Source organism: Leptodactylus fuscus, chromosome 5 (assembly GCF_031893055.1).
Source record: "Leptodactylus fuscus isolate aLepFus1 chromosome 5, aLepFus1.hap2, whole genome shotgun sequence".
NCBI lineage: Eukaryota > Metazoa > Chordata > Amphibia > Anura > Leptodactylidae > Leptodactylus > Leptodactylus fuscus.
The window spans coordinates 186120789-186136731 of record NC_134269.1 but is presented as its reverse complement, the minus strand read 5'-3'; the positions used below and the strand labels follow the sequence as shown (position 1 = coordinate 186136731).

At 43.5% G+C, this 15943-nt stretch overlaps 1 protein-coding gene across 1 annotated transcript in view; it reads right to left on the bottom strand.

The window, feature by feature from the left end:
- BLTP3B (bridge-like lipid transfer protein family member 3B) overlaps positions 1-15708 on the bottom strand; it is a 68422-nt gene extending 52714 nt beyond the window's left edge. The window contains exon 1 of the mRNA XM_075274820.1: positions 15450-15708. Within this exon, the coding sequence (XP_075130921.1) occupies positions 15450-15493 (44 nt within the window). The 5' untranslated portion in view covers positions 15494-15708. The remainder of the gene's footprint in view (positions 1-15449) is intronic.
- Between the last annotated feature and the right edge of the window lie 235 nt (positions 15709-15943).

Genomic DNA, 15943 nt, shown 5'->3' with positions numbered 1-15943 from the left:
ATGCACAGCACCATGGAATTAATATAATAATGCACAGCACCATGGAATTAATATAATAATGCACAGCACCATGGAATTAATATAATAATGCGCAGCACCATGGAATTAATATAATAATGCGCAGCACCATGGAATTAATATAATAATGTGCAGCACCATGGAATTAATATAATAATGTGCAGCACCATGGAATTAATATAATAATGTGCAGCACCATGGAATTAATATAATAATGTGCAGCACCATGGAATTAATATAATAATGTACAGCACCATGGAATTAATATAATAATGTACACACAATGGAATATAATAATACGCAGCACCATAGAATTAATATAATCATGCACAGCACCATGGAATTAATATAATAATGTGCAGCACCAAAGAATTAATATAATAATGTAAAGCACCATGGAATTAATGGTGCTATATAAATAAACAATAATAATAATTATAATAATAATAATAATACAAGCAGATCACTTGTACAAGGGCAAATTGTGAGAAACCATTTCTTAGCTGAGGCCAAATGGTGGATCATTTCTAACTACCTTTCGTGAGGTACAAACTGTTGAAAGTGTGAAAGTCATCATCCCCATCTCCAGAGCTGCGGGGGAGGCCGGAGGACACTGTAGCTGTTACAGAACCAGTTTGTTGCCCCGCCCATCATTTTACATTTGACCTCTAGGCTTTGGATTTTTTTTTCCTCCTTTCCTCATAATATTCAAAGTAGTCAGAAGAAATTCTAAGAAGTAAGTTTGCCTTGATATGACCGTGCCAATGACTGAACCACAAGGGTAAAGTAAAAAGGTCTTCCTCTGCAGAATGAAGTGAAAAAGAAGTTCAGCTGGGAATTATAAAAACTTTTTGCAAGCCAGGCGTTAAAAGAGCTGAGATATGAAGAACATAAACTGAAACCACCGCATCAGCTTCACCCTGGGAGCAACAAGATATTGTCGGATTATACTCTCAAGCACAGCGCTCCGGTCAGATATGTGTACTTTAGATTATGGCTAAACATTCGATACTCATTTCTGCCGGGCATTGGATTATTGAGACTCTCCCAAGCCTTTCCCAGATACTCTGATGGCCAGGGCTGCAACTATGAAAGACAGGAACCCATAGCAAGCTATTGGCCTGACCCCATTCCCAGCCCCTATATGTGGTACATCAAGGACACCTCCCATACACATTATGTGGTCAGCTGGGCCCATCAAATCTCTGGCTTTAGCAGACAATCATCTAATGTGTATGTTGCACTAATATAGCAATAAAGTTGTGTCCATGTCTGTGTGAGTTTTCTTCTGGATTCCTCTCAAATTTGAGGAACATTCTGATAGGTTAGGGTACATTCACATCTGCATTATTTAATCGGATTTTCTGGTCCACCATAGGAACACATTAAACAATAAAGCAACCAAAGGTCCCCTCACAAGGGAAGGATAAAGGTTGAAAAGATGGGTATGGTTCACAAAGGTGGGTCACAAATGTGAATATGTAAATGTCCTCAGAATATTCCATATTCCAGTGTGTGACTGGTGGGAGGCCGACAGCGGAGGCCCGGTTCATATCTGCGTTCGGTATTCCATTCGGGAAGTCCGCTTAGGGACGCCCCGAACAGAAACCTATATGCATTAAAAAGTGTTTAGCTAAGAAACCACACGGAATCCATAGCAGCACTTTTCTCTCCACAGGTTTCATGCGGAAACCACACGGACCCCATTATAGTCTATGGGGTCCATGTGGTATCTTAGCTAACCGCTTTTTAGTGCATACAGGTTTCCGTTTGGGGGGTCCCCAAGCAGACTTCCCGAACGGAATACCGAAGCCAGGTGTGAACCTGGCCTGAGACCCCTGCAGATCACAAGAATGAAAAACATAGCGCCTCTTGGTGAAGAACAATATTCTATAGCATTTTTTATAAAATCAGCTCCCACCAAATGAGTCAAAGGATGGGTCAATGAATCTTATAATCCTGGACAATCCAACAACATTGGAGACGGTAACCTATTAGCCCCAACAAGTGAATCCTTTTGGGCCCATTCAGACAGCCTTGTTCAGCCCAAGAAACATGAGCCCATCTTCCAGATCAAGTGTAGAATATCTGAACTGGACTCACAGAATTTGAGTGATTTATGAGGCTACAGTGGGTCTATTGCCCCCTACCAAAATGATCCCTTAGGCACCAATCTGAAATATTCTAAATATTTCCAACCTGTTCGTCCACTTGGTTCAACTACTTGACATACATCTTCCATGACGGTCCGTGAAATGCTTATGCGGCCAACAGTTATGCTCCCCCACCCCCTCCCGTGGGAAAGAAATAGGGTTCAGGATCCTCGTGGTCGGGCCTAGTGTGATTTTTTTTCTTCTTTACATGAACACTGGTCACATCCCTTTTTCATGACATGATCAGTTTGATCTCAGCTGAGCTTAGAAGATGTAGGTGACTTCTGCCAACTCCGGGGGGACAGGGGGGTGTCAAATCTTTTAATGGAAGTGTCCTGGATATTTTGGGAAAGTTGGTAAGTGATAGGAGTCTACCAATAACATTTTGGCACCTAACTCCAGTCTTTTACAATGTAACTTTAGTAGTAGAAGGGCCCAAAAGCACCTCGTGCCTATAGGCGACAGAGCATAGTAAAAAAAGAAGTTGCCAGTTGTGCCCCCACCTTGGTCTGGCTGTGTGTACAGGTGGAAACAAGATTTACAAGTTTTTACTACTCTGTAACATTAGACGGGAACAAAGGCGACCTTGCAATAAAACTAGAAAATGAACAGTAGTCATGACTACAAGATCTAATTCACCTACGAAGATGCCAGGACCGGCCAAAGTCCGCACGGCAAATATCTCCAATAATGGAGAACTGTACATGTAAAGAGAAAAAAAAAAAAAAGAAGCATCGGACGGTAAGATATATCCGGAAATGTATTCAGGGAGAGATCTGCTACCCATGGTTGCTCGCGATCGTTTCGTTGTCATATCAACCTTGACATGAATATTAAAGAGTTGTCTAAAATTTAGAAAAACATGTCTGATTCTTCTAAAAATAGTGCCACACCTGTCTACAGGTTGTATGTGGTATTGCACTTCAATAGAACTAAGCTGCCATATAGTCATGGTTTAGACCAGGTTTAGTGCTGTTTCTAGACGAAAGCAGCTACGTTTCCTAAGATTAGTTACCCTCTTCAACGGAATATTCTTGGCAAAACTGACGTAGATATTTGGGACCAAAGTCATTGGGTCAGAGTGGGCTGTTAGTGTTTATCTAGACATTCACAGGTTGGTCTAATGAAGTTTAAAGGGGACCTATCACTACCTCTATCAGTTCCAACTCTTTAATAGACTCCATTCCACCGATTCTGGTGCAGTTGGATTTTTTTTCTCTAGCCTCTGCCATTCCTGAGTAACCTGTGTTGCTAATTTCATCATTTTTAAGCCTTATTCTGTCAGGTGGGCGGTGCCAGGATGGAGAAAATAGTCAGAGAACACCCACCTAGAAATGGAGAGCCTAACTGTGCTGAAATTATTGCTCAGGAACGGTAGGGGCTAGAGAAAAAGAATCCAACTGTACTGGACCCAGTGGAGCAGTGCCTACTAAAAAGTACAAAAAAGTTGCTAGAGGTGCTTTAAAGTGATTGCCCAGCATGAGAAAAACATGGCTGACTTTGTCCAAAAATAGCCATGGGTTGTATCTGGTATTGCAACACTGAAGTGAATGAAGCAGAGCTGTAATAATAGATACAACCTATGGACAGGTGTGGCGCTGTTGTGGAAGAAGGCCACCATGTTTTTCCATTCCTTGGTTAGAAATTTTTTGGTGTAGGAGATCGCCCCTGACTGGCAAAAACTAAACATTTCCTTTAAGGAAATAACTATTTCATAGGTGTGACATTTCAATCTTGGGTTTTTCTTTCTTTGATCATAAAATTGTGGTTTTTGCTCTCATTATCTGTAAGAAAAAAAAAAAATCATCTTCCTGTTTTTCGGATTTCACACTTATCATTTAGTAAAATACACAAAGGGACATAACTAGTGATGTGCAGAGTTTACAATCTAAACCAGGGGAAGGCAAACTTCAGCAGCTGCTGGTGAACTACAACTCCCAGTATGTATACTTGCTCTGCTCTTCTTAGAGCTACGCACAGAAGTGTATGGAGCAGGCTTTGAGTTGTAGTTCCACAATAGCTGGAGTGCTGGAGACTGGAGATCCTTGGCCATCACTTCCTAAATCTAATCCTGAAATGGTTGTGAAATCTGATTGGTTACTCTGCATAATAGAATAAAAAAACAAAAAAAAAACAAAAACCATGACTGTTTTCTACACGGACCACTCCTGTCCAAACAATGCAGACCATTTACTTCAATGGAGGTGCAATACCAGACACAACCTGCAGACAGGTGTGGCGCTGTTTCTGGACAACCCCTTTCAGGCCTACCTTGTCTGGGGTATACCAATATTTTTTAGATTAGGCTAAATTCACATCTGCACCTGACTACAATCTGTGGGGTGTCCATAGGTTTTAAAATGAAATTGGCATACGAAAGAGTTGCAGGACCTTTTCATCCGTCAAATTCAGCCGGACACTGCAGTGGAGTCTCCGACAGAGACTCAGACGCAGATGTGAACTTAGCCTAAGGGAACCTATGGCTCATAACATTTTAATCCCAAATTGCAGGACATTTTAAGCTCCAAGTCCTGATGGGATTGCCCTGAATCTGCATAGGAACTCCCTTTTATGCAAATTACACAAGCCCCACCTCTTTTAGGATTAAGGTGAGGGAATATTATCGAAATCGCACATATTATTCTTAAACTTCTGGCTACTGCCCCCTTGGGGAAGTTAGAACACAATTGCGTGCGACACAACACAGTACGACAAGAGGTTGGCAGTGTGTCAGTGAGCATTGCACCACTCCATTTACAGAATATTGGCAGTCCTAAACAATGGTGGCATTGTGGCCATATCTCTGCAGGGCAGTGGTGACTACTTCCCACTCTACTATTAATTCTGTTACAAAAAGATCTATTTTTCTCATCTCGGATCCTATGCAAAGAAGCAAGTATGTCGATGAAATTTTTCAGGGTGACCATGCACTCTTTTAGTGATATGGAGCGAAAACCTTCAGACCCCCAGAGTATCCCTGTCCCACACATTGATGTGCCCCTTATATTAAATTTTTTTCCCCATAACTCACCCACCTTCTCACATCATCGCACTGCCTGTGTTGGGATACATAAGACATCTTGTTTCCGATCCCAGCATCTTATAGGCTGTAGGTCTAAGGAAGCTTGCAGCCAGTGGCGTAACTAGGAATGGCGGGGCCCCGTGGCGAACTTTTGACATGGCCCCCCCCCAATCCCAACTGACGCCGAAGACCTCGACCGACCCCCTCCTCCGCACTCTATTATGTCCCTTAGTAAGCCCTGCACACAGTATTATCCCCCTTAGTGACCCCTGCACACAGTATTATGTCCCTTAGTGGCCCCTGCACACAGTATTATGTCCCTTACTGGCCCCTGCGCACAGTATTATCCCCAATAGTGTCCCCTGCAAACGGTATTATCCCCAATAGTGTCCTCTGCACACAGTATTATCCCCCATAGTGGCCCCTGCACACAGTATTAACCCCAATAGTGTCCCCTGCACACAGTATTAACCCCAATAGTGGCCCCTGCACACAGTATTAACCCCAATAGTGGCCCCTGCACACAGTATTATCCCCAATAGTGACCCCTGCACACAGTATTATTCCCTATAGTGTCCCCTGCACACACTATTATGTCCCTCTGTGGACACCCATAAACAATTATTATACTCTGGGGTCTTTTCAGACCCCAGAGTATAATAATCGGAGACCCAGGGGCACCTCGGCTCCTGTTTATATAAACCGGTGGTAGAACAGACTGCATCCCATCCCCGCCATATCCCTTTTTAAAACAGTCTCTCTACAAAGTGTGATACGTAAGATGAAATTCCTGGGCCTTAAAGCAAAATCTTATCCAGGACCCACCAACTGTAATGGATTGTTTATAGTAACGGTCTTCTCGTATTGGGAAGGGACACCTTAGAGGTCCCCCTAAAGCTCTCGTTCCCGGGTAAAATTGGACCATCTGCACCCCACAAGTTACGCGCCTGTGGATAGAATCAATGCTGACTGAGCATGCTCAGCACGTGGAGGACATAGCCCCAACTGGTGAGACCCAATGGTCAATTTATAAATACATACAGAGGAACGGAATAATTCACAATTCGAAGAAATTGGTGAGGTTATTTTATGACAAATACAAGTATCTACTAAAACAGAAACGATAAGGTTGGTGTCTGTATACACACTCTAAAACATACATGTATTTGTGAATATTACACAGTGACTCCAGACTTGATGTAAAAAAGCACAAAAAAGCACCGCGCGGCACCTAGTGCATTACCTCCATAGATACCATGCACTATATACAGAGAGATGTAGATATAATCACCTCAGGGTGCTGTGATATACTCACAGCACTCAAATAGTATTACACACAAATCTATACGCAACAGGTGGAAGCAGCAGATAACAAACGCACAAGGCGTACATGAATATACAAAAAACGGGACCAGTTCAAAACTCCACAGCCAGTGTAGACGAAATGAAAGAAATCCGCGCTTACCGACCGGTGTCTTGCCAACAAATCTTTAATAAATCCTTTTTCACACAACGCGTTTCGAAACCTATAGTCGGCTTCTTCATGTAAGTGATGAAGTGATGTAAGAGAGGGGTGGGCCTTTCGTTTTAACGCCCACCCGTTCATATGTATTTATATATGGTGGATGCATGTTGTTTCTATATGACTCCTATGTACACCTGATGAAGAAGCCGACTATAGGTTTCGAAACGCGTTGTGTGAAAAAGGATTTATTAAAGATTTGTTGGCAAGACACCGGTCGGTAAGCGCGGATTTCTTTCATTTCGTCTACACTGGCTGTGGAGTTTTGAACTGGTCCCGTTTTTTGCATATCCAGACTTGATGTGACATACTCACAACCATAGTGGTTTTCACTGTCCACAAATACTGATCCGTAATTGTATAAAAACATGTCTGCATGTCATCCGCAAAAAGACTTGTATGATCCCATAAACTTGGCTATAAGACATGCTTTACAATTTGCTGTTTTTGTAAACACCATCGCAAAAATTCTGACCATGTGTATGGGCCCATAGAAATGAATGGGTCCGTATTGGGTATAAAAGCTAGGCCTAATAGAACAAGACAATACATATAATAGCATGGTATAATAACTACCACTAGTCTGTCATTTGTCCTTTCGCTATAAAGTCACAGATTAGATAGAAATTCTGCTATGTGACAAATCTTACCAAACTCCAAAGGTCACATGAACGCTGTAAAATACAGATTTATACACGGGAAGCAAACTGCGCAGATATTACGGTATACTCCTGTGCAGGATATGACACCAAGTAACCTGACCAAAGGTCAATTGTTGGGGAATCCAGAACAGTCTACGGCTTATATTATACCGTAACTCATATTATCATATACACATAATCACACACACAGAAGGACAGTAGGGAAGCAGGGAGCGGACGGCAGCATAACTGCTCCTTGTGACTTGGATACGGGTAGTCACACTATATCGTGCCTGACTGGAATGAATTTTGTGGGACTGACAAGGGCATTATAATGTTAGAGGGCCAAAAGGAGAGGACAATATACGGTGCGTGGGGGGGGGGGGAGATAAGAACAGGGCATTATCTGATGTGGCGACTCTAGCACTGCCACTATGATATAACTGGCGCATGCACAAAAAAAGCTCAATGTTGGAATCAGCTGTACTGCGCATGCGCCAATTAAAATAGCGCCACTGCAGGAGTGAGTGTTCAGGGCCAGGCAAGATTTCAGCTACGCTTCCTGGCCCTGGGGAGTGGAATAAAGTGACAGAAGGTAGTTCTGGGCAGTGAGAGGCAAAGCTTTTGGAGCAATGGTGACACCCCCATTGCTCCAAACAGCTCATTTGTATACTTAGAAATAAATCTATATTTCGGTAACAAAGGCACAAATCAACGTCAGGAAACCGCTAGATTCAGGTGAGCCGGACGTATATAAATTTGGGGCTGGTTTCATATCACTAGGCCTGATGACAGACTCCTTTTAGTATAGGGATGCCCGATCCTACCGTTATATTGGGTGGGACTGCCCCCTTATCTGGCCGGGATGTCTCAGAAGTTTCCAGAATTGCTTCCAAAAATTCACAACTGTCTGGGAATGTAGGAAACATTGTTCTCATAAATGTATTGTAACAAGTCATCCAAATGTGCGTCTGTCACCTGACCAAGATGGACGCACACTAAGAAGGTTCCTAATAAATGACAACAAGAGGAGGCCTTAACAACTGCAACAAATGGCTATAGAAACTGTAGATATAAATTGTATCCCTGTTCCTGTTGACAAAGAATCACATCTCATCTGGAATTGTAATACCACTTTAATTTGGCAGATTTATTAGGAAATGAATACATCATGGTTACTTTTATTTATTCTTTTTGTCGTGTTGTCCTTATGTGATCCTTGATTCATTAAAAAAGGCATCCAAAGTAATCCTCGGTATTGTCCTCTGTATTGACATAACTATGTACTAACATGCAGATGACACTGTACTATTATCACTGTGACAGCTCGCTGCTCATACACCAGTTGTGTCATTAAACACGGAAGAAAGAAGATGGATGACATCACAGAAGCGCCAGAACTTTACTTTTCTCAGCTGCTTAAAAGTTGTTATTTTTTACTTCAACTGGGTTATCTAATAGACAGTATATATGTTCCATACTGGAGATATATACTGTACTGCCTTAGACAGAGCAGTAGTGTGTGTGCTTTACGGCAGTACAATGATCATAGAGATAATCAGAAAGTTGCCATACATTATTATAGCCTGAGAAGACCTCCCTCAAAGAACAAGGAATGATGGAGGAGATATGCCTAACTGCATACTAATAAGAAGATGACTTTGATCCTCTGCCCCAGTCTATACAGCAAAGCCAACAAGTGAGCTATAGAAAGCAGTACTCAATCTAGTTTAATAAAGGTACCAAAAATTGTGAAAGTGCCTAAACCCTGAAGGCCCAGGGGCTCAGCTACAAGCCACCAAGTCTCTGAGGTCCAGGGGCTCAGGCATAGGTGGCCTAGTCCCTGAGGTCCAGGGTCTCTGATACAGGAGGCTTGATCCTAGAGGCCCAAAATCTCAGATACAGCTAGCCGAAGCATGGATACTGGTGAACAGGTCCCAGAGGCTCAAGGCAGAGGCTACCAGGTTCCTGAGGTCCAGAAGCTCAGGCATAGACGACCAGGTCCTACAGCCCAGGGTCTAAGATATAGGCTGCCAGGTCCTGGATCTCAAATCCAGCCAGCCACATCCTTAAGGGATAGCAGCTCAGGCAGACAAGTCCTTGAGATTCGTGCCATCCTTCTCTGGAACAAGACAAAATAGGGGGCAAACATATGCTGGGCCCTTCTTGCCTAGCATGAACCAGTGCCCCCACTCCTCTATGTCCGCCTCTAACAACATCGCTTATTGTTACAGTATTTCAGTTGGAACAGTACAGAACACATAAAACAACACTTTATGCTTTAGACAGGAGAACAAGTAGCACAAAAGACACACACGACCAATGCCGGGCACTGCGGTGTGGAGCACGTACAGTATTTGTGTATATCTCACATTCCTGCTGTGGGAGCACCGAGGCGTTTCAGATGACTCTTACAGGAAATACAAGAGAAAGGTGACTCTATAGCCATGACGTACGGGCCACTTGTCCTATTTATCCCGTTCTACAGAAACAACTGAATAGTGAAGAAATGGGACTGTATCAGGCCGCACGTCAGTGTCCTATTACATTATGGTCAATACAGACATGACATTATAGACACTCAAACACATAAAATATATATATATATATATATACACACACACACACACACACAGCTAGCGACCAGAATTACATCTCCCATAAGAAATCCAGTGTGCAATACATAATAGTCCTATTTCAGATGATCATAAAGATAAGGACAGGGCGGGCAGCGGGTCAAAGGGCATAGTAAGGAACCCTCTAAATGAGATAGCGTTATCAGGAGGGCATCGGTCATGGCGAACATCTAACAGCTGATTCAGAATATCAGCACTTAATGGCCGGTACACATACAATATCTGAATTGCTCTGTATATACAGTATACTGTATTTATAAGCATACCTGTAACATTTAGACAACCAAGGTTGAAAAGTCCCTGGCTTTCCTGTGGGCACTGCATTATAACGAGCTTGTATATACAGTATAATGAACTGTATGCAATGAAAATCACACATGATAAATTCAAGATCACACTCTAGAAAATTAAATCTGTTCTGAAATCCAAACTAACACTAGATTCACACCTGTGCTGGGGTTTCCGTTTTCCAGGTCCGCTTGGGGACCCAAAAAACAGAAACCCAATCAGCTTAAAAAGAGGTTATCTGCAGAAAAATATGGACACCATAGACTATAATGGTGTTTGTCGGGTTTCCGTCCAAAAAATGTGGGTCTCCGCATTTTTCAAGCAGAATGGGGGGCAAAATCCTCGAACAGTCAACCAATACAGGAGTGACTTTAGCCTGTAGCCTGATTTGCTTATTTTACCTATCCTGTACAATGTGTGAAATCCATGTCCTATCCACAGAGAACTGTGCAAAAATAAGACATGTAGATTTATGATAACTCCTGTTATCAATAGTAGTGTTACCTATGGGGGGGTGCACATTAAAAAACACATCTAAGTATGGGTGGTGATATTAAAGGTTTCTATAAAACTAATGGGGCCACACGGTGGCTCAATGGTTAGCATTGCAGCGCTGGCGTCCTGGTGTTCAAATCTCGCCAAGGGCATAAAACCATCTGCAAGGAGTTTGTATGTTCTCCCCGTGCTTGCATGGATTTCCATCCGATAATCCAAAAAAAACACATACTGATAGGCAGGGGTGAACCTACATCTTTCGCCGCCCAATGCGGACGACGACAGAAAGCCGTCCGTGTCCCCCCCCCCCCCCAGGAGGAAGGGGCGGAGCGAAGGGGCAGGGCTTAGCGGCGTTAGCCGGCAGAGAGCAGGCAGGGAGAGGACCTGCTCTCTGCCTGACCGTAAGGGGAGGCCACTGGAGCAGCGCTGCTCCAGCGGCCTCACCAATCCACCACTCAGTGCTAAACCAGTCCAGGACAGCTTGTCCTGGACTGGCTTGCGTAAGCAAAAATACCAATCAACCCCCACCCCCCCCCCCCCCCCCGGGGCCCTGGCATAGCTCCGCCTGAAGCGGTCGCTTCAGGTCGCCTCATGGGAGGTGTGGCGCTGCTGATAGGGATAAATGTACATTGTGAGCTCTAAAAAAAAGGTTTCCATAAAACTAAAGGGGTCCAACCGATGAGCCTTAGACTATGTTCACATCTTTGCCATCGCAGTGTCTGCCCAAAATCAGTACAGGAAAAAGACTTTTTCCTCTGTCAGTTTCAGTATAATAATTACAGACTCCCAATGGACCCCATTATAATCCATAGGGTCAGCCAGGCTCACTGTGTAACCGCTGGTTTAACATCAGCAAGGGACCCTCAAGTTCCTCTGTGATCCATGTGAATGGAGGTATGGTGCCGATACCGTACCACCTCTCTACCAAGACAGCCCCGTACCAGAGAATGGACGGTTGCCATGGATTAAAACTGCGCCAGAATACAAAAAAGAAGTTGTGGGCCATCACTTTCCCAATTTCTGGGAGACAACCTCACCCCCAACGATTCAGCACTGTGGATAGGGGATCATTGTATACAGTGAGATGACCCCTTTACAGGTGTGCTGTGGGACCAATTCCACATTTGGAAAGAGTGAAGTGAGCCAACATAGACACCAAAAACAAACACAACAGCCATTGAAATTCAACCAAATCCTTTATTCCCCTGACATCATGTCAGGTGAGAGTTGGGAGGCCCCAAATAAAATAGGGGGACAAATTCCAATGTATGTAATACAAAAGTAAAAGTAATAGGAAAAAAAAGGTATATAAACATTGAATGTTCACCCCAAATATATAGTAGTATACATTTTATTTGCACAAGAATAATAACAGAGAACAGATAAATAAACAGATATTTCAGTTTTAAATATTCTGCCAATAAAATTTATATTTTATATTACATATATTTGGGGTTGATCATTCCCGTGTATATTAATGCTTTTGTATTACCAAGGCCTACCTCAGCACCCCTCACTTATGTCATGGCATCCCATTGCCTGACATTCCCAAACTCTGACTAAAAACTGAGTTGTCCTAATTTTGGTCACATATGACCATCGCCAAAAATCCTGAGGTATCCTAATGAAAGATAATTGCTTCTAATAGTCTAACGTATTATAATCCAATGGAATTACAGCGCTCTAATGATACCGATGACATCATCGGTTCTCCATAACTTAGTACATCGCTTACTGAAGATCCTGACTTGTCAGACAATAACAGAAGGTATCCCAGTTTACAGGTTACAATATCATTTATGGGAAATGATGGTGACTGGTGTCATTCTTATGTTTTTACTCAAACTGGAATTTACGTTGAACATTAAATAATCAGGCGAGATAACTCTATTATTAATGCACCACTGAATTATTCATGCTTGCAGCGTGCTGGAAAGTAAATCACTTTGTGTGTTTAATGTCAATGAGAAATAAAACACAAGCCACAAACGCGTCCCAGCGTATTAACAGGTGGATTTCACCAGTATAAATGGCGAGTATGTGGTCATATTTATATATAAGGGACAACGAACAAGGGATTTTATACAGCAGCATATAGAGGATTTCCTCCAAAGCCATGGACTACCAAAAGTATGGAGGCACTCGTCTCTGTATCTCTCTACGAACGGCGCCCAACACTTGGTAGCAACACAACTACATGGTAGATCCATGGGTCATGAGATATCAAGGTTCACAACTTCTCCAGTATCTCAGACCTGGAACTTCGACATTTTAGGTCAATCCTGTTATTTAGTACTGTAGTATGTTTGGGTAATGAAAAGGGTAGCACCCAGCCCCATACCAAATGAACTAAACCTTCAGCACAAGGCTGACTGTGACAATGAAAGAGCTCAATATCTAAAGGCCCTGGGCCTGGCCACCTATGCTGAGCCCACCATACCCAGCTACCTATGTAGAGCTCTTAGGGTCTAGATACCCAAGTTGAGCACCCAAGGCCTACCTATTCTGAGGCCCTGGGCTTTCCGCACCTGACCTGCTATCTTAAGTCCCTGGTCCTCCAGGATCTGGACAATGTTTGAGCGCCTGGGTACTGTCTAAGCCGCCAACAATTCTCGGGATGGAACAAAGGACCAACGGAAGTGATGTAAACTGTTGGTCAGGTGTTTGGGATCTGGAACCAACAGGAGCTCCCAAAGTTCAGAGGGAACATCCTTTCCTGATTTTACCATCACTAACACCTTCCACTGAGGCACAGAAATGTGAAGACCGGTGTGGTTGTGGTGTCAAAAATACATATGGTAGTCCTGCATGAGACTGTCCATGTCCTTTGGGTTATTCAAATGACTTTTGGACAAAAACTTTCGACTGCAAGGATTAGGACAATCAATTTAAGGACTTGACATCATTTCTGAGAATGAAATTAAAATTATTTTATTCCAAGTTGACAACTAAGGATGATATTAATTATGAGAGAAGATAAGGATAATATATCAACCCAACCTTTAGAAACGTTGCCTTATAATGCAATTTAAAAGAGAACTCCTCACAAACAAGACATCATAATGCCAGATACTGGTCCTAGACTTGGATCTTGACCGTACTTACAGAGTACAATGTCCATTACTATACCAAGACAAACACCCCAAACATTATCTCTTCCCCAATACTGTCACCCTCATGGAAAGTTTGTCAAGTGCAGATTTATGGGAATCCATAACGCCAATGCATTCACTCAATGGAATCATTCGACAGTCCTGACAAAGAAACCCAAAGATAAATGAATATTTAGATCTACTTCGAGCGGGAATACCCGTCCTAGATACCAGGTTCCCCATGGGGTGTGGACGCCAATTCCAACTGCAAAATATATTACTGTTATATTATATTATTTTTTTTTTTACTTCGCTTTCCGAACATAACTAGATCTGCTACACCTCGGAAAAAAAAGAAGATCATTTGGAAGAAATCCACGCCACCACAAAGCAAGAAGAAGCTTCTCCATGACATCATGTGTAGAACAACAAGCAGACGCCCAAAGGGTCACATGTCCAAGCCCCCTTCATAAAAGTTCCAAAACTGATCGTGACGCTGGCAAAAACCAAGATCAAGCAAGACTAAGATTCCTAGACAGTGAGCAAGAAACCAACTAAAGAGCATCAAGGCATGCCAACACTAGGATCCCGTCATTGGCACGGGGAAGGCAGAACCTGTTGAGAAGTGACTACGAGACTGTGCCAACTCAACCCTTTCAAGGCCGCAGGGACATGACATATAATGTATTGAACTATAAGGGGCAACGTAAAGAATACAATAGTCAGGATGCACAAGAGGAGCGGCAGTGCCAAATGATGATGCCAAACACCTTTGAAAGAGACAAGGTGTCACCAAAATCAATTCCAGATACCCAAATCTTTCATGGGCACAACTTGAAGCTCCTGTATAAGATCTGTACTAGGGCCCCTATCTCCTATGTGTCAGTGGTATATTTTATACGGTAGTGGGAGCTTTGGGGTTCAGGGCTGGTAGCGACCGATACCGATGTACCCCTACAGCTACAACCCTGGGACTCAAGGTTATGATACAAGTCCCCAGCACTTATTAGGGAGCCCCGTACCACTGTTATATTGTACCACATCTCAATGACATTTCAGATCATTTATGTAGCGTGGAACTCCCCTTTAAAAACCCACAAGGGGTTAGCATCAGGATGCCTGTCACTTCCCCGCCTTCATCTAATAACGTGCTTGGCGTACAGTAGTAAATTCCCCAAAAAGGTGGAGGAAGGAAACGATCGATCTGAGGGATTCACCGCAGCAGCCAACACTACTAAGGTGGCGAGAGAGTCCCAGAGCAATCAGTACCAGTCACAGATGTCACCGGCGTCCCCTCAATCCCACAGCATGACATCATGTTTACCCAGACCTTCTATCTGTATACCCCTTGCTCTTCCCCACCTCAAAGTACAGGTCATATTCCCAAATGTTCCCAATCCCGGCTGATTAACCCTTTAAGGAACCTGATTGCACAACAACCCCCGATAAAATTGCCCTCCCTCTCGCCCAGATCAATTATTTATAGCATCCCTATTAATATGCCCTGGGCCGGGTACGCCTGGCCCTACAGTGACACAGGACATAGCAGTGCTGCAGTGTTTGTTACAGTGTATACACTGACCTGGATAAATGTTTCAAGATCTGCTTCTTGATAATCCCAGCCATGGTGATCCTAAGGAGCAGGGGGTCACTGGTGTCCTATAGGGGCTCTTCATCTGTACACTGGGGGCCCCTCCATAGTCACACAGACGGGCCGGGCTGTAGAGGGAGGGGGGACTCAGTGACAAGGGGTCCAGGAGTGGAGAGCACACACAGCACCATCACACAGCGTCCATGTTAGCTGCAGCATTACCTAGAGACAGGCAGCAGGGGGCGGTGCAGAGTGACTCATGCTGGGGAGTGGCAGAGGGCTGCACAATAGGAGGGGGAGGGATAACCCTTTCATGTCCTGGCTGCTGCTGCTGCAGAAGGAGGAGGGGGAGAATGGAGGGGTATTCTACAGAGAGGGGGCACCAGGAAGAGGGCAGAGTTTGATGGCAAGAATGGATTGGTTGCAGAAACTGATCTAGTGCTGGATATACTGTATGGAGTAGATGTGATGCAAGTGAAAGGAGG